The sequence below is a fragment of the Geotrypetes seraphini genome, chromosome 9 (genome assembly GCF_902459505.1).
Source record: "Geotrypetes seraphini chromosome 9, aGeoSer1.1, whole genome shotgun sequence".
NCBI lineage: Eukaryota > Metazoa > Chordata > Amphibia > Gymnophiona > Dermophiidae > Geotrypetes > Geotrypetes seraphini.
The window spans coordinates 36,358,725-36,380,177 of NC_047092.1; the positions used below are offsets into that span (position 1 = coordinate 36,358,725).

At 42.4% G+C, this 21,453-nt stretch overlaps 1 protein-coding gene across 6 annotated transcripts in view; it reads left to right on the forward strand.

Moving 5' to 3' along the window:
* KIF21A (kinesin family member 21A) overlaps positions 1-21,453 on the forward strand; it is a 230,741-nt gene that overhangs the window by 102,499 nt on the left and 106,789 nt on the right. For all 6 annotated transcript variants that reach the window (XM_033959317.1, XM_033959319.1, XM_033959321.1 and 3 more), the window contains exons 12-14: positions 6,246-6,333; positions 19,940-20,057; positions 20,766-20,954. In XM_033959317.1, coding sequence (XP_033815208.1) covers positions 6,246-6,333; positions 19,940-20,057; positions 20,766-20,954 — 395 coding nt within the window. The remainder of the gene's footprint in view (positions 1-6,245; positions 6,334-19,939; positions 20,058-20,765; positions 20,955-21,453) is intronic.

Genomic DNA, 21,453 nt, shown 5'->3' on the forward strand with positions numbered 1-21,453 from the left:
TGAGGCACATGGGCCCAACCCGACCATGTGCCTCAGGCCGCGCCCCCAGGTGGGACCTAAGGCTCCAGGGCCTATTCTGATTGGCCCACGCGCCTTAGGCCCCACCAGTAGGCGGAGCTTTAGGACGGATGGGCCAATCCGGCCTCATTCCTTCGTTGGCTGCCTGCCGGACAGGCGGGTTTGGCTCCCGTCTGTCCGGCCAACTTCCAAAGGTACGGGGAAGGGGGGTGGGGGGGTCGTGGGGGTCGGCCAGGGGGGTCGCGGGTCGGCTGGGGGGGCGGTCGGAGGTTCTTGGGGGGGGACGGTCGTTGGGGGGGAGGGGGGTTTGCGTCGAGGGCAGGAGGGCCTGGGATCCCTCCTGCCCGTAATGTAGTGCGGGGTGGGGTTAGGGGGTCGCCGTGGCCAGGAGGGTTTGGGCTCCCTTCTGGCCCGATATTGTCGGGAAGTCGGCGGTCCTTCGGGGTGGGGGTGCGAGTGGTCCTGCCGGGGGGGGGATGTATCGGACGTCGGGGAGTCGGCCGGGCAAGAGGGCTTGGGCTCCCTCTTGCTCCGATCGTGGATGCGGGTGCGGGTGGGAGCACGTGCGAGTGGTCGTTCGGGGTGGGGGTGCGAGTGGTCCTGCTGGGGGGGTGAATCGGGCGTCGGGCGGGGTGGGAACTATGTTTTAAAACTTTCGTATACCGCGCTCACGCATATAACGCGCGAGGGGTATGCGCGGTAGGTAAAAACGCGTATAACGCGCGCGTTATATGCGTGAAAATACGGTATATTCTTTTCATTTAATTAACCTGATTATAATTTAACAGGAATAATTGCTTAACAACCTTTTAAAATCATGATTTTACTGCTTACGTATTTGTATGTTTGTAAAATTTTTAGCTAAACTAAACATTCCTGAAATTTAAAGGGGACTGTTGAGGTTGGTAGAAAATGAATATTCATTAACAGTTGGGTGAAGTAGGAGAATATAAAAATTGCTCCTAAGCAAAGTGGAATAACCCATTCCATATTTTTGTTGCTGCATACCAGATAAAATAAAACTAAAATGGAATTCAATGGTGGATACAAATAAAACACAACTGTAATCTAGTATTGTCTTTCTAAACCATATCATTGAGGACATTTTTCCCAATCTGGTTTTCAAGGTATCCCTATTGAATAAGAATGAGGTGCATTTGCATACTGTAGAAACAGGGCATGCAGATATATCTTATACATATTTATTGTGGGTATGTTGAGAACCCAGACTAACTGGATTGATTTTGAGCTCTGGGTGGAGAAATATTTTTTCCCTCAAAACAACTACAAAACATTAAATTTATACTGTAAAATATCAACTTGTAATTCACAGATAACTGAAAATTCAAAGATTTTCTTATAGTGCAATTAGAGTAATTTTGTAAGGTTTTTGCACTTTCAACTTAATTTGTGATTTGTGAAAATTGTTGTATTATTTATAATTAACTTGGTATGAGAACTAAAAATGAATAAAGATAAATTAAAAAAACAACTTAATTTGTGCCAATTGAAAATAAATTCTGCATTCTTAGATCAGATCCCAAGCACTACCATTTTCAAATGTATGTACAAATATTTTCTTGGAACAGATGTAATAAAGCTATCAATTTTCTTCTAAAATATTTTGTCATTAGTTATACCAACCTGGCAGTGTCCTTTAAATGTTACATGGCTGATCCTAGTCACAGAGGGTGCCATCACAGGCTTGAGTCATTCACCAGGCCCAGGATCCTGCTGCAGATTGTTGGGGATAGGACAGCCAAATAGATACAACTATGACATTTCTTACAGGCCTGGAAGACATGAGAAAATGAGAATTGCCAGCACATTGATAATGGATGTATAACTCCAGAGTGATACCTCGGAGAGATCTCTATACCTGCTGTTATTGATTAAGCTCCATCCACTGTTAAGCAAAGATTTGTGCTAAAATAATATTGATGTAGATAGAGATAATATGCAGCTGTATTCTTTGCCTATTGTGGGAGGATGGAAGATTCTGCTAGAATTTGAATTGTTGAAGCAGAGGTCATGCCAGCTAAGTAAAGCTATTGTGGCCTAGCTGAACTTGGGTCAGTAGTTTCTAGACCTGGTTCTGGAGGCACCCCAGCCAGTGAGGTTTTCAGGATATCCACAATGAATATTCATGAGAGATTTGCATGCTTTGCCTTCACTACATGTAAATCTCTCTCATGAATATTCATTGTGGTTATTCTGAAAACCTGACTGCCTGGGGTACCTCTAGTACCAGATTTGGGAACTACTGTAGTAGGTCAAATCAGTGCATTCTAACAGTACTAATATAATTACAAAAACAAAACAGAGAAGATAAGAAGTTGAAATTGGTTGTGCTCTGATAGAACTTCTTTTTGTACATTCATATTTTCTGAGTGTTACAGCTTTCATAATAACTTTTTGATTCATTCTTGTCTCTTAGTCAGGACTGGTGTTTTTCTGGATGAAAAGGCAGAGCCACTAGTGAAACAGCAGCTCATGGCTTGTTGCTCCTTTCCTTAGATAATCCAGTGTTTTTCCTGCTCTTCAGACAACCCCCAATACAGACTGATTAGTTTAGTTGTTCCTTTTTTATTCATGTGTTGACAGTACCAGTATTAACAGACACAGTTCATATAAGTTTTTCTTCTGTCTGTTTAAAAAAATACCTTGATAATATAGGTCCAAAGTAACTTGATAAAGAATAGAAAAGGAGACTCTTATTATTTCAACTTTATTTGATTCTATTCCTCATTGTTTTAAATAGCTTATGCTTCTGATCATAGAGTGAATGTTTCAGCTTTAATTGCTTCATTCATTGTTTACTCCTGGACAAATAGACTGAGCCATAGCTATCAGAATGGTGTGGGCTTCTGGGGTGATGGCTTGACCAATATTTTGCCCAACACAGCATTAGTAGCTAGAGCTTAATGATGAATTCAAAAGGGCCTGGGATAGGTACTTGGGATCTCTTGGAGAGAGAAAGAGATAATGGTTACTGCGGATGGGCAGACTAGATGGGCCATTTGGCCTTTATCTGCCATCATGTTTCTATGACTAGATATTGGTTTCTTTGGCCCCTTCATCCAAAAGGATGTTTTGCTGCACTTCTGAGGTTTTGTGAGAAATATGTCTGAGTTACGTTCTCTGGTTCCTTCAGTTCCAGGCTTTCATTTGACTCTATACCCTTAATAAAAAGCCTTGCAAAACAGGACCAGTTCTGACATTTTGGACTTAACTCTGGATAAATTATACTGTATATATGAGTACTGATACAGATCTGACTCTTGCTCAGAAGTTCTTATAGACAATATGGGGGGGAGGGGGGATTAAGGGTGATCTTTATATAATTGTGAGAATTATTAGGAAATATTTTATTATATGAAATGTCTGTTATATTTTTGTTTTGAAAGGGTAGGGTGGGAGGGTGTAAAACCTTTTAAATGAATATGTGCAGAATATTAAGTGTTATTTGTATGTAAAATTGTTTTGATATTTTGAAACACTTATGAGTTTTAAAATGAATAAAGATTTATAAAAAAAAAAAAGAACATAAGGAATAGTAGTAATCAGTATTCATATTAGAGTAGGATAAAACTCAAGTAAGTATGCTGTGCTTTAGAATGACCACAAAAAGACCCTTTCAAACAACCTTCTGATTCATACCAACTGACCACTTTCCAATCTTAACTTTCTTTATCTGACCATCTTTGCTCTCCACCCTAGTCCTTGTCTCAATTGCTCATCATTATTGCCATTGCCATTCTTTGTGATTATTCTAATGTATTACTTCCATATACGTATGATTTTTCCAATATATTCTTTAACCTAGTGTCAACCCATTGTAAACTAGACACAAGTTAAAGTGCAAATTGAATTCCAATAAAATAAAATTTCTATAGAAAGGACTATAGTAATCCTTACCCAGTCACTGGGCATTCCTCTCTTGCACATTCCCTTGATAAAATTGGAGTGGTGTGTTTTCCTTAATTTGTTTTTTTAAACCAAAACTGAGATTTCAACATGATTTTTCTAAGCAGACTGCTGTTTTTAAAATTCTTTATTCCTGACTTGATTCTTCCCTTACTGTATTTCATTTCTGAATATATTTCTATTGATGCTACAAAACACAGTATGATAGTTTCCAGCTTTTCCCATTTAAAAACAGCCATAAAATTGAGGAAGATAATCAATTACAAAGGACATAAATAAGCAATTTGAATTGCTGGTTCATTAACCATAAAACTTCAACAATAATTGCAAATTTCTATGGGTCTGCTTAACCTTTGTTATTTTCCTTTATCTTACTTTCTGAAGCAGCAAGGAAGGCCAGATTAATGATTCTGAAATTGTTACCACGATTGCATTTATTACATGTTGTACAGAGTTTCGTCTGTATTCTTTGATCTCTGAGAAATGGAGATTATTTGAGCTGCTGGGCCACTTAGTTTTCTCAGTAATGCTTTTGCCTGATTTAGTGGAGAATATACAACAAACCAATTTATCCAGATTATTAAACTCTGTTTTGTTTTTTAAATGAAATACATTTGCATATTTTTAGGAACATTTTTCTAGTGCAAAAGGTATACGAGTTGAGTCAGTGGGTTATTCTCTAGTTTGCAAGTTGTGTAGAGGGCATCATCTACATATTTTTCTCTCTGCTCCGCCACCTGCACCACTGGGCTATGCTCTAGGCCAGGGGTGTCAAAGTCCCTCCTCGAGGGCCGGAATCCAGTCGGGTTTTCTGGATTTCCCCAATGAATATGCATTGAAAGCAGTGCATGCAAATAGATCTCATGCAGATTCATTGGGGAAATCCTGAAAACCCGACTGGATTCTGGCCCTCGAGGACCGACTTTGACACCTGTGCTCTAGGCCTTCAGTTTTTCCTTCTACATGTGAGTTGGATGGTGTCTTTTTGATCTGCTCTGATCTTACTTTATTATTTTTTGATTTTTTTATCCAGATTTTTGGTTTTTATCCAGACTTTCTTGGCAAAAGTCTGTAGCTGGGACAGCAAACCCTTTTCAAGAGCACCTACCTGGCCAGCCTGTTTTAATACTCTCAGTGGCTTGCATCTGGTTGGGAGCAAAATGTGAGTGCAGTCTGTTTGACCCCATGTCTGTATATCCCTTTCTTCCACCCCTGTAAGACACATGAGGACTTTGGGGGTCTAGCGTCTCAGGCTCTGTTAGGGTCTGACTGGCAGCCCGAAGAAACAAGCATCTGGATTATTTTGACATGCTTGTATGAGGTAGAAGTCTTCTCCATTCCCCAGCTGCTATTTTCAGCTGAGAGAGGCCCAGCACTTACAGATCTGTGAGTACAGTCCATTACAGTCTATGGTGAAAATCCTGGGGAGGGGGGAGCTTAAATTGCAGTTTTGAAGGTTTCTGGGGCTAGTATTGGATCACTTTTTACTGAATTTTTTGTGTTTTTTATTCAGCTTTCCTGGGCATTAAAACGCTGCCATGGATTTCCCGATTTTGTTTTAAAAGTCTCTATCTGCCTCAGTCCATTGGTTGTTATCACCTTTGCTGTGGTATTATCTGTGTGTGTTCTGTGGAGAACTTTTTTCTTCTGTTTTGTTTGGTTTTCTCCTGCCAGACAGGCCAGAAGAGTGATGAGTTGATTCTCTATTGCAAGTGAGAGACTTTGAGAACTACATAAGTGTTAGTGCTGGTTGCACTCAAGTAGGTGTTTTGTTTATTTCCACCTTGTTTTAAGTTATGTTCCTATAGACATTGATTGATTGCATTTTAATTGTTACAGAGCAGAATACAATTGGTTTGGTCAGGGAGTTTCCCCGTATCCCTCCTTTTTTATTTCTCCTCTTATAGTGATTGTCAACTGTTTTGATACAAACTGAAGAGCTAGAGCACAGCCCATTGGTGCAGGAGGTGGAGCTGAGAGAGAGAGAGAAAAAAAATGTAGATAAAGCCTTCTACACAACTCAAGACTAGAGGAGAATAACCCATTGGTTCAAGACGCATATGCCTTTCTAATAGAAAAATGATTATTGCGGTAAGAACCTAAACTTCCTTTCTTCTGTTCTTTCATATGATAGAATGAATAGTATGCATTTTCTTTTTTGATTTTTAGAAGTTAACATGCAAAAATGAGCCACAACAGTAGTTAGTAATCATGCTTGCCTTTTGACATTTTTATTTCTGTTTGAGCTCAGGAAAACCTGCTTTGATTAACTTAGAAATTTTTTGCATGTATTTTTGTAGTTTGGTAAAAGAAGAAAACACAGATAATGAACAGGAAAAAGTGGAAGAAAAGGGCTCTTCTGAAAGAGAAAATCATGGACTGGAAGTAGTAAGTATCCATAAGTTGAAAGAGACTGCGTAAGCTCAAAAATTATCATTACTTAAATCATAAAATAGGCTTGGATCCTTGTAGGCAGGATGTCTCTTGCACAATCTAGATGCCCTTTGTTAGTTCCAGGGCAGCATTGAAGGGCAGTCACAGGGGAGGTTTCCATTGTTAGCCTCCTCTTTAATGGCTTGTGAAATCACAGAGCTAGTGTAATAAGATGTGCCCTGAAGCTCAGTACACACGTCCCTAATATAGTACATATGTAAAAACAGTTTATCCCAGGACAAGCAGGCAGCATATTCTCAACAGTGAGTGACATCACCGATGGAGCCCCACAGCAGACAGCCTCAAAAGCAGACTTGCTTGAAGATCTTTGAAAGAGCTTCCGAGTGGTGCACAGTGCTTGCGTGAGTGCCTTACCACCCGAATTAGGGCACGTGTCTCCTGTGAGGAACTGAATTCAACGTTTTCTGCGGAGCCGAGAAGTCCTCTTCTTTTCAGCTCTGTAGCCTTCGTTGCCTTCTCTCACCACGGCTTTTTTATTATTTTATATTTAAGTCACTGTGCTCGCGTTTTCCATTCTTCTCTTTCAAAAAAAAAAAAAGTTTATCCGATTTTTTTATTTTTATTTTTATTTTTTTATTTTATTTTTTTTTCCATTCAGGTCAGCGGCTTTTTGGCCTAGGCCCGGCCGCTTGCCTCGTTCGGTACGTCGGATTTTATTTTTTCTATGTCCCGGCCTCTTAACGGGTTCAAAAGGTGTAGGCAGTGCAACAAGACCATTTCCATCACCAATCTCCATAGTCGGTGTATGGTTTGTTTGGGTCCTGAACATTGCCCTGACACTTGTCTGCGCTGTGCTACCTTTCAACCTCGGGCCTTTTATCATCGCTGTGCCAATTTTCTTCAACCTTTTGGCACTATGGACCAACCGCCTGAGAAGGCCTCGGCTTCGGGGACGGTCTTGACATCTAAGTCCTCGACCTTGACACCAGCTTCTGCCTCCACTAAGGCCTCAACCTCGATACCCTTGGTCTTGAAGGCCTCGCCGGCTCCTCCTCTGAAGTCGTCTTCAACGGGTAAGTCTCCTGTCTCTCCTTCAGGTACCATTTCTAAGAAGCCCCCAGAGTCTCAGGCATCTCAGGCCGTACGTATCTATGGTCCTGCCAGCCTCCTCGAGACCTCCAGCTAAGCATGCCTCCAAGCACCAGGAATACTCATCCTCGAGGTCGCCCTCCTTGGAGCGTACTTCTGCACCTTCGAGACCTGATCCTTTTGTCTCGGTGCCTATGTTCAAGGACATGTTGAAAGCCATTCTGACCACTCAGATTTCCTCAGTTTTGGCTCAACTCCTTCTGTCTTTGACCCTGCTTCCTTTGAGCCAGACTGAGCAGCAGTCTGGGACTCCTGTCGAAGCACCTCGAAGCAAGCCTCGAAGGCCTCGCAGGTTCTCATCCAGTGACTCTTCACCTACTCCTCAGACAATGTCTCCTCAGCTTCAACGGAAGCATCACTCGAGGCATTCGAGGCACCTAGTTTCAAAGCTTCTTAAAGAGACATCTCTGCCACAGAAACCTTCGCCTTCTTTGGATACTGAGACTTCTATGCCTCGTTTATCCAAAGCTACCGAGACTTCTTCAAAATCTAAGCATAAGTCTTGCAAAACTAATACACCGGCTGCTTCTCCTTGAAGTCCATCGAGGTCGAGGACTCCTCCATTGAGACCGCCTCCAAGGGAGTCTTCTCCTCCTGCCTCGACCCACTCTGTGCCTCGAACCCCGGGGACCTCACCATCGAGGAGTTTGAAGCTTCCTCAATTACTGTGCGCCTGGACTCTGAACCATTGTCTCAATATTCTAGAGAGGTTTCTCCGTCCTACTCTGTTGTTCCTCGATCTCGCACTCCTTCTCTGGATGCTTCCTCGACCTCGAAGTCTGCTTCTTTTGCCAGATTCATCTTCGACATGGGACAAGCTCTTCAACTAGATCTTCATTCTGATTCCAAGTATACACCTGAATACTTGTCAGACATGAAACATAGAAACATAGAAGATGACGGCAGAAAAGGGCTACAGCCCATCAAGTCTGCCCACTCTGCTTACCCACCCCCTGTCTATGCCCTAATGACCCAATTTCCTTATCTTGACCCTCGTAGGGATCCCACATGGGTATCCCATTTATTCTTAAAGTCTGGCACGCTGTCTGCCTCGATCACCTGCACTGGAAGCTTGTTCCAATGATCAACCACTCTCTCTGTGAAGAAATACTTTCTGGTGTCGCCATGAAATTTTCCGCCCCTGAGTTTGAGTGGGTGCCCTCTTGTGGCCGAGGGTCCCTTGAGAAAGAAAATATCATCTTCCACTTCGACACGTCCCGTGAGGTACTTAAATGTTTCGATCATGTCTCCCCTCTTCCTACGTTCCTCAAGAGTGTAGAGCTGCAATTTGTTCAGTCTCTCTTCGTACGAGAGACCCTTGAGCCCCGAGATCATCCTGGTGGCTGTCCGTTGAACCGATTCAATTCTGCGCACATCTTTACTGTAATGTGGCCTCCAGAATTGCACACAGTACTCCAGATGAGGTCTCACCATGGCCCTGTACAACGGCATTATGACTTCAGGCTTTCGGCTGACGAAACTTCTATTGATACAACCCAATATCTGCCTTGCCTTAGATGAAGCCTTCTCCACTTGATTGGCAGTTTTCATGTCTGCACTGATGATTACTCCTAAATCTCGTTCTGCTGAAGTCCTAGTTAAAGTTTCTCCATTCAAGAAGTACGTCCTGCATGGATTTCCGCTTCCGAGGTGCATGACCTTACATTTCTTAGCATTGAAGCCTAGCTGCCAGGTTGAGGACCAACTTTCCAATGTAAGCAGGTCCTGCGCCATATAATTCTGTAAACTGCATTCACTTACTATATTACATAGTTTGGCATCATCGGCGAAGAGTGTTATTTTACCTTGAAGCCCTTGAGTCAGATCCCCTTTTGCCTCTCTTTTCTCCGTGTGCTTGTAGGAGAGAAACGCTTTTTTCTTCTCCTTAATGAAGTGCGAGATCTCCGCGGTGAACCATTGGGGTTTATTGTTTCTTTGTCGTTTATTTACTGATTTTATGAAGCGGCTAGTTGCTTCATGTATGGTTGATTTCAGTGTTAACCACTTAGCTTCTACATCATCGGTCTCCGCTTGGTCCTGCAGCGTCTGATGGACGAAATCTCCCATGCGTGCGAAGTCTGTGCCCCGGAAATTGAGTACCTTTGTTTTCGTGTTTGATCTAGGGAAGCCTTTCTTAAGGTTGAACCATACTATATTGTGGTCGCTGGAGGCTAGCGTATCTCCTACTGAGACCTCTGAAACGCTTTCCCCGTTGGTGAGTACCAGGTCGAGGATCGCCTGGGCCCTAGTGGGCTCCGTTACCATTTGTTTGAGACGTGCTCCCTTTATGGAGGTTAAGAGCTTCCTGCTACCGCTGGTTGTCGCTGAAAATGAGTTCCAGTCTGCATCAGGCATATTGAAGTCCCCTAGCAGTACAGCTTCTCCTCGTAGAGTGATATTCTCTATGTCTTCAATTAATTCTGCGTCCATGTCTTCCAGTTGTCTTGGGGGTCTGTAAACCACACCTAGATACAGGCATTTTTCTCTGCCTCTTGCCAGGTTTACCCAGAGGGACTCCCCGGTGTACTTGACATCTGTGATCCTGGTGGTTTTGATGTCCTCTTTAATGTATAGAGCTACCCCGCCTCCTAACCTGCCCTCTCTGTCCTGACGAAGTAGATTGTAGCCCGGTATAGCCATATCCCACCCATGTGAGTCCGTGAACCAAGTTTCAGATATTGCCACCACATCTAGGTCGGCATTCGTTATTTCAGCCTCCAATTCTAGAATTTTGTTACCTAAACTGTGTGCATTGACATACATGGCCCTCCATATCTTGTGTTTTCTAAGTCCCTGTGAGGCGTATCCTACCCGAGTCGGTGTGACTCCCAAAGAACTGTTTGCAATGTGGGTACTTACCTTGGACATGGAAGCGGAGTTTTGACTCACCTCATCAGGATAATTCCTTTCTGCACTAATATGTGAATGGGTACCCTCCCCCGACTTACCTAGTTTAAAGCCCTGTGAAGCAGGCGGGCTAGTCGGTGTCCGAAGACGTTCTTACCCCTACTGGTCAGATGGAGTCCGTCTGGTCCCTGAAGTCCTTGTAGCGCTTCCCCATGGTTTAGGAATCTGAAGTTCATATCCCGGCACCATCCCTGTAGCCACTCGTTCGTCCTCAGGATACGTTCATCTCTGGCTCTTCCCTTGCCTCTAACTGGGAGTATCGATGAGAAAGCCACCTGCGCTCCTGTCTGCTTCAGCCTCTCACCCAGTGCTCCAAAGTCTCTGGTGATGGTCTCCGGTGTGTTCCTGGCAGTGTCGTTGGTTCCTATGTGGACAAGAAGCATAGGAAAGTGGTCTCGGGGCGTGAGTAGTCTATCCAGACTGGCGGTGACATCTTGTATCCTGGCTCCAGGCAGACAGCAGACCTCCCTAGATTGCATATCCGGTCTGCAAATTGGTCCCTCAGTGCCCCTCAGCATGGAATCCCCGATGACTATTACTCTGCGCTTCTTTGGGGGGAGCCGGTCAGTTGTCCCTGGAGATGGAGCTGGGTGTTGGGCCTGCTCCTGTTCCTGCTCCTGTTCCTCATCGGCAGTTCCTTCCTGAAGAATCTGGAATCTGTTCCGCAGGACGAGTTGAGGGGTTGATGTATAGCTGCCCTGTTTGTAAGAAGAAGGAGAAGATGAAGAGATTGAAAAGGGGGGGGGGGTCTCCTATGTTTGCCCGTGGAGGAGGTCACCAGCTGCCAGGAGTCAGTGCCGCTAGCCATTTCCTGTATCCCAATTGTTGGTTTCAAAGCTGATGATTTGGGTGTCTCGAGGATGGACTTGTCATGGGCCTGCTTGGTGATTTGGGACAGCTCCTGGATGACTCCGTCGATGTAGGCCTCGTCCTCTCGGATGCTTCTCAGGCGTATCACCTCCTCCCTGAGGCTCCTTAGTTCCTGCATGAGATCTCCATCCAGCTGCGCAGCCTCCTCTGTCTGTGTAGAGACTGTAGTGTAGCGCTGGGGGATGGTCTTGGTCTGCACAGAGACATGGAGTTGCCTCATCCACCCAAGGAAACCTTGAGGCTCCCTATGACTCAAGTGTTGAAGCAAACTTTCTTCAGGAATATGGAAATTCCTTATTCTGTTACAGCCATTCCATCCAAGTTGGAATTCAGGTATTGCACAGTACCTTGAAAAGGCTTTGAGAAGTCTCAATTATCCCACCAGTCCTTGGATGTAGAATCTTCTCTAAAGAAAACTCATCCATCTAAGCTCTACGCTGCGGTTCCTCCAGGCAGGGAAGGCCGTACCATGGACAAGTTTGGCCGCAGGTTAAATCAGAATTCCATGATGGCTAACAGAATTCTTAATTACAACTACACTTTTACTGCTTATTTCAACTATTTCCTCAAGTTGATGCCTAAGTTCTACCCGGCTCTTCAGGAGCAGAGTCTTCCTGAATTTAAACAGATCATCAGAACTCTGTCTCAACTTCGACTCTTCATGCTGCAAGCTACATACGATGCCTTTGAGCTTACTTCTAGAGTCTCTGCCTTTGCTGTAGCCATGCGACGTCTAGCCTGGCTCCGCATTGTTGATATGTATCTCAATCTGCAAGACCGTCTAGCCAACTTACCTTGCCAGAGGAATGAACTCTTTGATGATTCTATTGAAGCTGCTACAAAGCGCCTCTCAGAACATGAGCGCTCCTTTGCTTCCTTGATTCGGCCGAAGCCTAAGACGACTCCTGCTCAGCCATACAAGCAACCACCACGTCGTTATCCTCAAAAAACGACGCCAGCTTTCTCTAGGCCTCCGCCTAGAAGGCCTCCACAACATCAGTTACAGCAGAAAGCACAGACTCCTGCTGCGACTAAACCAGCTCAGTCTTTTGGACATCCCCAGTCTGAGCATGCCAACCTCCCTGCATCCAAATTCTCTTCTGCCCATTGGAGGTCGTCTTCACAATTTTTATCACCAGTGGAAGATGATCACCTCAGATCTCTGGGTTCTTACCATTCTTCGAGAGGGATACTCATTTCACTTTCTTCAGGTGCCTCCAGATTGCCCTCCAAGAGAGTGTCCTTCCAATTCGTCGCAACTTCCCCTTCTTCAGGAAGCTCAAGCTCTTCTTCGCCTTTGAGCTGTCGAGGAGGTCCCTCTAAACCAACGGGACATGGGCTTTTATTCCTGTTATTTTCTAGTTCCAAAGAAGACGGGGGATTTGCGACCCAATCTGGACCTCAGAGCCCTCAACAATTTCTAGTCAAAGACAATTTACTTGACCCCTCTAAACTACTATTCTAGAGTGTACTAAAGTATTATTATTGTCAATGTATATTTACCTTTCTCAATGTATTCCTTGCCGAATACTTTTGTGTTTTATTTTTTGAAAATCAATAAACATATTTGAACTTCAAAGACAAGTTTTGGATGCTATCTTTACCAACATTATATTCCTTGATGGATCAGGGAGATTGGCTGTGCTCTCTGGATCTCAAAGAGGCTTACACTCATATCCCGATTCATCCAGCCTCTCACAAATATCTTTGATTCAGGGTGGGGAATCTTCATCTACAATACAGAGTTCTTCCTTTTGGACTCGTCTCATCCCCCAGGGTCTTCACGAAATGTCTGGTGGTGGAGGCTGCAGCCCTCCGTGCCCAAGGTCTTCAAGTTTTTCCATACCTGGACGACTGGCTTATCAAGGCCCCCTCTCAACAAGGGGTTATTGCAGCGACTCAACAGGCTATTATGTTCCTCCAAAGTCTGGGATTCGAAGTCAACTTTCCAAAATCCCAGTTGACCCCCATCTCAGTCTCTCCAATTCATTGGGGCCACTCTAGACACTGTCCAGCTCAATGCGTTTTTACCTCCACCACGTCGGGATACTCTCATTCGCCTTTGCCATTAAGTGTCTCGTTTCACATCAATTTCAGCAAGACACATGATGGTTCTGCTCGGTCTCATGGCTTCTACAGTTCACGTGACTCCTTTTGCCAGACTTCACCTTTGCATATCTCAGTGGATCCTGGCTTCTCAGTGGTAACAAGCTACCGACCTGCTTTCTCAACAAATTACAGTAACTCCTTTGTTGAAGCAGTCTCTCCACTGGTGGATGTTCTCTTCCAATCTTTCCAGAGGTTTACTGTTCCGCAATCTCCCTCATCAGAAGGTTCTCACAACAGACTCGTCAACCTATGCATGGGGAGCCCATCTCGACGGACTCCATACTCAAGGTCATTGGACTCCTGCCGACCGTCTTTCAATGCTCTCAAAGCTTTTCAACACTTTCTTCACGACAACGTAGTCCTTGTCCGGACGGACAACCAAGTTGCCATATACTATGTCAACAAACAGGGAGGGACGGGATATCACTCCCTTTGTCAAGAAGCTCTGAAGCTCTGGAATTGGGCAATCCATCAGAGCATCTTTCTCAGAGCAGCATATATTCAAGGTCAACACAACTGTCTGGCGGACAAATTGAGTCGTCTTCTGCAACCACATGAATGGATATTCAATTCCTCGCCTCAATATCAGGTGTTTGCTCATTGGGGGACTCCTCAAATAGACCTCTTTGCCTCTCCCCTCAACAACAAGCTGCCTCAATTCTGCTCCCGAATATACTCTCCCTAGCGTCTCGAGGCAGATGCTTTCCTATTGGATTGGACGGGTCAGTTTCCATATGCCTTCCTTCCATTCCCTCTGACTGACTCAAGACAGAATATGCCACCATGATTCTGATAGCTCCTCGGTGGCCCAGACAACGGTGGTACTCCCTTCTACTTCAACTCAGCACCAGGGAGCCTCTGCTTCTACCAGTTTTTCCCTCTCTACTTACTCAGAGTCAAGGGTCCTTGCTACATCCCAACCTGCATTCTCTACACTTAACAGCTTGGTACCTTTCGACCTAACTGACTCTCTACAGTTTTCTCAGTCTGTACAGGACATTTTGGTAGCTTCCAGAAAGCCGTCCACTAGGCAGTGTTACGGCCAGAAATGGACCAGATTTTCTGCTTGGTGTTCCACTCGCCATATGGAGCCAATGTCTGCTGTTTTGGATTATTTACTTAACTTATCACAGTCTGGACTCCAGTCTACATCTATCTGAGTCCATCTTAGTGCGATTGCTGCTTTTCATCAACCTCTTGATGGGAAACCTCTGTCTGCACACCCTGTAGTTTCCCGCTTTATGAAAGGACTTTTTAATGTTCATCCACCGCTCAAACCACCTCCAGTGGTCTGGGATCTCAATGTTGTCCTGGCTCAATTGATGAAGCCTCCATTTGAACCAATTGATAAGGCTCATCTCAAATACATTACTTGGAAAGTAGTTTTCCTGATTGCTCTCACGCTGCTCGAAGAGTCAGTGAGTTGCAAGCTTTGGTTGCGGATCCACCTTTCACAGTTTTCCACCATGACAAAGTGGTACTCCGTTCTCATCCCAAATTCTTGCCTAAAGTTGTGTCAGAATTTCACATCAATCAAGCTATTGTTCTTCCAGTATTTTTTCCAAAGCCTCATTCTCATCGTGGAGAAGTAGCTCTCCATACTTTGGACTGCAAATGTGCCTTGGCTTTCTACTTGCAACGGACTCAACCACACAGAACAGCCCCTCAAATTTTCATCTCCTTCGATCCAAATAAGTTGGGGCATCCTGTCTTGAAGCGAACCATCTCCAACTGGATGGCTGCTTGCATCTCTTTCTGCTGTGCTCAGGCTGGTCTCCCTCTGCAGGGTTGGGTCACGGGCCACAGAGTTCGAGCAATGGCGGTGTCTATAGCTTTCTTCAGATCAACTCCTATTGAGGAAATCTGCAAGGCTACCACTTGGTCCTCGGTTCATACTTTTACATCTCATAACTGTCTGGATACTTTCTCCAGAAGGGATGGCCATTTTGGCCAATCTGTTTTGCAACATCTCTTTTCTTAACTTGCGAACTCTCCCTCCATCCCATTATGCTTAGCTTGGAGGTTATCCACTGTTGAGAATATGCTTCCTGCTTGTCATGGGATAAAGCACAGTTACTTACCGTAACAGTTGTTATCCAGGGACAGCAAGCAGATATTCTCACAACCCACCCTCCTCCCCTGGTTGGCTTCTTAGCTAGGTATCTGAACTGAGTTCCTCACAGGAGACGCATGCACTAACTCGGGCGGTAAGGCACTTGCGCATGCGCAGTGCAGCACTCGGAAGCTCTTTCAAAGATCTTCAAGGAAGTCTGCTTTCGAGGCTGTCTGCTGCGGAGCTCCGTCGGTGACGTCACCCACTGTTGAGAATATCTGCCTGTTGTCCCTGGATAACAACTGTTACAATAAGTAACTGTGCTTTTTTGTGCCTAACACTGTAATCTGTGCATTAAAAAAGTGCACAAATATGGGGAGCATTCCAGAGGAGTTACATGAGCAGTCACATACAAATCAGAATTGAAAGAAGGACATGCAAATCAGAATTGAAATGTCAAGATCAGATGTGTCAAGTTCTGCTAGTGTACTGGCAAAGGAGCTGATGATGTGGAACTTGTTCTAAAATATACAAGGGGTATGTGTGGAAGGAACATTTATTTTTACAAGCATCAATGTCTAAATATCAATGGGATCAACCAGTGACATAAGTGTATGTTGGTATTTCAGAAAAATACATAACTGTCACAAGAGCCTGACCCTTTGCCTCTATCATTTTGATGGGGGTCAAGAAACACTGGGTGGTTATGGAGGTGTTCACTAATTCAGATACTTGGGATATATACATTTAATTATTTCAGCATTCACCTGCTCATAAGTTTTATATTAAAATGCTGATTAGTTATATTTATTCAATTTTAATTTATATTTTATACACTATTTATGCATCATTTATGCACTACTATTTGTGTATAGTTGATTAATATATATCTCAAATTAAATTATTTGTGAAATATAATAATGTTAATTTGTGTATTGTGCTCAGTACACCTCCATCCAGGTCATAAAGTAAAACTTGGACCATGAATTGGAATGAGGGAACCATCATCGCACAATATTGTTCCCATCTGAAGCTGATCTAGCAATGATGCAGTTCCCTCAATTTTCCGTATTCTATATATTCTAATTGTATCCGAACATGTCTACTTATCTGGATTGTTTTTCTTTCAATCACTTTGTGATGTTTTAGTCCAATTCACGTCCTGAAATCATATGCTCTTTCCCTGTGCTTGTGGAAAAAATATATTGTAGCAAAACGTTTTCTATAATCGGCTCCCGGTTACTCCTTGTGTGGTACTCACTGTTCACAAGGAGTAACCGGGACCTGATTATAGGAAACATTTTGCTAGAATAAATTTTTTCACAAGTACAGGGAAAGAGCATATGATTTCAGGACGTGAACTAGACTACAACATCGCATAGTGATTGAAAGAAAAGCAATCCAGATAAGTAAATATATTTGGATACAATTAGAATATATAGAATACGGAAAATTGAGGGAACTACATCGTTGCTAGATCAGCATTAGGTGGGAACAATATTGTGCGGTGATGGTTTCCCTTATTACAATTCATTGTCCAAGTTTTACTTTACAACCTGGGTGGAGGTGTACTGAGCATAATACACAAATTAACATTACACTTCTCCCTCCGTATTCGTGGGGGTTCTGGGCAGAGCTGGCCCGCAAATATTAAAAACCGCGAATAATATTCGGGCCATTTCTGCCCCTAACCTCCAGCTATTTTAAGCCCTGAAAGCCCCCCTTTAAGCCTTACCTGGTGGTCTAGCAGGTTTTCGGGGCAGGAGCAATCTTCTATGCTCCTGCCCCATGCAGATCGCTCACAGGAAATGGCTGCCTTGAGCTCCCATAGTCTCTCGAGCCATTTCCTGTGAGCGATCTGCACGGGGCAGGAGCGTAGGAAAATCGCTCCTGCCCCAAAAACCCGCTAGACCACCAGGTAAGGCTTAAGGGGGGGGGGGCTTACAGGGCTTAAAATAGCCTGAAAAATGAAAATGTATTTTTTTATCTAAAACCGCGAATAAGCGAATCCATAGATATGGAATTCGCGAATACGGAGGGGGAAGTGTATTATATTTTACAAATAACTTAATTTGAGATGTATATTAATCAACTATACACAAATAGTGCATAAATGGAAATAAACATAAAATATAAATAAAATTGAATAAATATAACTAATCATGATTATGGAGGTGACCATCTCTAATTCCTCCAGTTGAGTACTGCACAAAACTAAACTAGATGCCCCAGAAACAAGTGTATATCCACGTGATGCTGGGTTCTATATTAGGCGTCATTGCTCAGCTTAATGTGCGGCGACAGCTAAGAAAGCAAATAGAATGTTAGGAATTATCAGCAAAGGAATGGAAAACAAAGATGAAAATGTTGTAACGCCCTTGTATCACTCTATGGTTAGACCACAACTGTGTGCAGTTTTGTTCGCCGTTATCTCAAAAAAGATATAGAGGAATTAGAAAAGGTACAGAGAAGGGCAGCAAAAATGATAAAATATTTTGGGATGACTTCCCTATGAGGAAAGACTAAAGTGACTAGGGCTCTTCAGCTTGGAGAAGAGACAGCTCGGGAGTGATATGATAGAGGTCTATAAAGTAGTGTGTGGAGTAGAAAGGGTACATGTGAATCTTTTGTTCATGCTTTCCAAAAATACTAGGAGTAGGGAGCATGCGATGAAGCTACTAAGTAGTAGATTTAAATCGAACCAGAGAAAATATTTCTTCAACAATATGTAATTAAACTCTTGAATTCATTGCCAGAGAATGTGGTGAAATAGTTAGCTTAGCGGGGTTTAAAAAAAGGCTTAGATAATTTCCTAAAAGAGAAGTCCATTGGCTATTATTGAGATAGCTTGGGGAAATCCACTGCTTATTCCTAGAAAAAGCAGCATAAAATCTGTTTTACTACTTGGGATCTAACTAGGTACTTGGGACCTGGGTTGGCCACTGTTGGAAACAGGATACTGGGCTTGATGGACTATTGGTCTGTCTCAGACAATTCTTATGAGGTTGAGGTCTGCATATATAAGTGTGCATTCCTCTTCTGAAATGTTTTTGTCCTTCCCAAAATACACCCATACCTTGCCAAGTGCACATATTTGAGTTGTGGACATGTATATTTAAACTTTCTAAAACTGCGATTTACACATGTATGTGTGTCTTAATGCAAGTATATACTTGTGCAGAATGCAAATAGAGCTTCTAAAATGACCACCTAGATGTACATTTCTGGAATCTTATTTCTCATATATATTATATATATATATATTAGTGTAGAATCATCTAAGTTTTCTGCAGTTCACAGCTTTAGCCATCATTTCACAGCCATGGCACTTCCCCTCCCTGCATTCAGTGATGTGTTCGCCTCAACCTCTTTTCCTACCTTACCCTTTTTATTTTTCCATTGATCCAGCCTCTTCAACAAAAACAGAAAAAAATTGCAATAATTCATGGTTGCATGAAATGGAGGAAACAGGCATGAAACTCTCACTAATATTAGCTGCAGAAGAATGAGCTAACTTTATTCCTCCTCACATCATGCACTAAAGCCCATCATTAGGAAACCTAACGCTACTTTTTTGCATCTGGGTTAGGGCTTTTGGCTTGAAGGTACTGAATTAAAATTTAACAAATAATAGCTAATACCTTCATAAATATTGAATTTAAAGAAGCAGTATGAGTCTGTGCACATAATTTTCTTGTTACATAGGATGGCCATAATAGTGTAGAAAATTGCACACAACACATGTGAAGCTCTACACTAAGCTTCATGCACTTTATTTCATTAGCTAACAATTCTCAACTGTCAGCTGTCAGACAGGACAAAGGGAGAAAAATAGACATATGAAGGTTGTGATTATGTTACAAGATCACTTGGCTTACTGAGAATCAGGGAACATTGTATGAAACCAGAAATTATTTAGCGAGAGTGTTCAAATAAAAGAAATGGGGCATAGTACAATTAAATGGACTCCATAAAAGGGAGATTATTTTTTATAATGTCCAAAAAAGTAAGCCCAGAAGTTCCCACCAAATGTATAAAAATTAAATGCAAGATGGATCCAATTCAGACATAAACTCTTAGCAAAAATCATTCAAAACATATTAGCAATGTTAAAGAAGTAAAAATTAAGAACAGAGGTACCAGATCTGGGTGTGGTGCTATATGAAAATAGATATCCACCACAATTTCCATAATTTACCCTGTGAATTAATGGCTGTTTCTTAAAAATATATTTTTCTTTGCTTCCCTGAACAGTGTTAGGTATAAAAAAAAGTCCTAACGATAGTACTTTAAATAAAAACTGCAATTCCTTAATTTAAAAAAAAAAAAAAAAAAAAGAGGAATGACGAAAACCTCTCACAAATGGAGTCCTGAAATCCTGATACTGGCTGATGTTTCAGCTTCACTAGCTTAGGGGAAAGTTCTCAAAATGGCCAGCAAATTTTGTGCCACAATCATAGTGCTGTCCTGGTCACTGATAACAGCCTTATGGATTTTTTTTTCCTGTTACAGGAGGAAGGTTTGGAAACAAGTGACCATGAAGAAGAAGAAGAGGAAGATGAGGAGGAGGATGAAGACATAGAAGGCGGTGAAAGCTCAGATGACTCTGATTCTGAGTTAGATGAGAAAGGTACACTCTCATTTTAACACATTGCTATTTTTTTACTGGTTGCTAATTTTCAAATACAAAAAAATACCCTGCCAAAAAGAACCTAAATCCAAACCAGCCATGATGATGATTATTGCAATTCTGAATTCATGCATTGCAACGTTCAGACACACTGTCTAGTGTTGAGAATGGATCCTAATCGTATTATGCCAGTTAGTGCTGCTTCTGCCCAGAGTAGTACATCTGACAGTAGCATTTGATATAATTTTACAAAGAATAATGCCCAGCCCATCCTCTTGTCTTCATCCTTACCCTTTTGTTTTTGTGTTGGCCACTATTGATGAATGAGAGAAATGATAAGATGGTAGTGTCCTAGTGTTGTGATCTTCTATCATGATTTTTCAGCAAGACGTGGATGACGGTTGTAGCTTTCCTTATGTAGATCAAGCACCTCACTTTCCTTATCCTAGCCTTTCCTACATTTCATATATTCAGAGAGAGAGAGAGAGAGAATGTTTTCTTGTCTCTAATCAGCAGTTATACAAATTTTGTCTTAAATTTTTCACCATGGAGATGTGTTGTTTTTTTTTCTCTTTGACTAGATGCACTCTCATTATTCAAGAGGATCTTAAAGCTTCAGAGATCTCACAGCAACATTTTAATAGGATTACTAAACTGAAGCTTTCATGTATAATATTTTCTTTCCTCACTTTTCTCTTTTTATTGTAGCGAATTACCAAGCAGACTTGGCAAATATTACATGTGAAATTGCCATTAAACAAAAACTAATAGATGAATTAGAAAACAGCCAGCGAAGACTGCACACACTAAAACAGCAGTACGAGGAGAAACTAATGATGTTGCAGCACAAGATTCGAGATACCCAACTTGAGCGAGATCGGGTTCTTCAAAATATGGGTATTTTATTTAATTTCCAAGTTTTAAGACTTCTTGTGGAGTTTTATTATCCAGATTCTACAATGATTTGTTGTCATGTGCATTTTGTGAAACTGTTTTTAAAAATTGTTGGTTAGTAGTTTGCTTTATAGACTTTTTGCACTTAAAGTCCAATATTGCTTAAGTTGTCTAGATATGAAAAGTGATAACCAAGTGGAGGTGCTCAGAATGTGTGAGGTATTTTATAAAAGGCTTACGCTGTTTATGATCTTATCAAAAACAATGGTTGGATATGCCTTCTTTTAGACAAGTTAGGTTATTTATTTAGAGAGGGTCAATGTTTCAGTTTGAAGGAGCAGGGAGGTAGAATGAACTGCCTTTATGTGCTTCGGTAGGTCAGTTACATTTTCGTAAGCAGCTAAAAATATTATTATTCACTCAAGTGTATTGCACTTAAGCGTTAGATATATTCCTATAGTTTCTTTATACCATAGTACTGTTGTATGTGATTAATGAATGC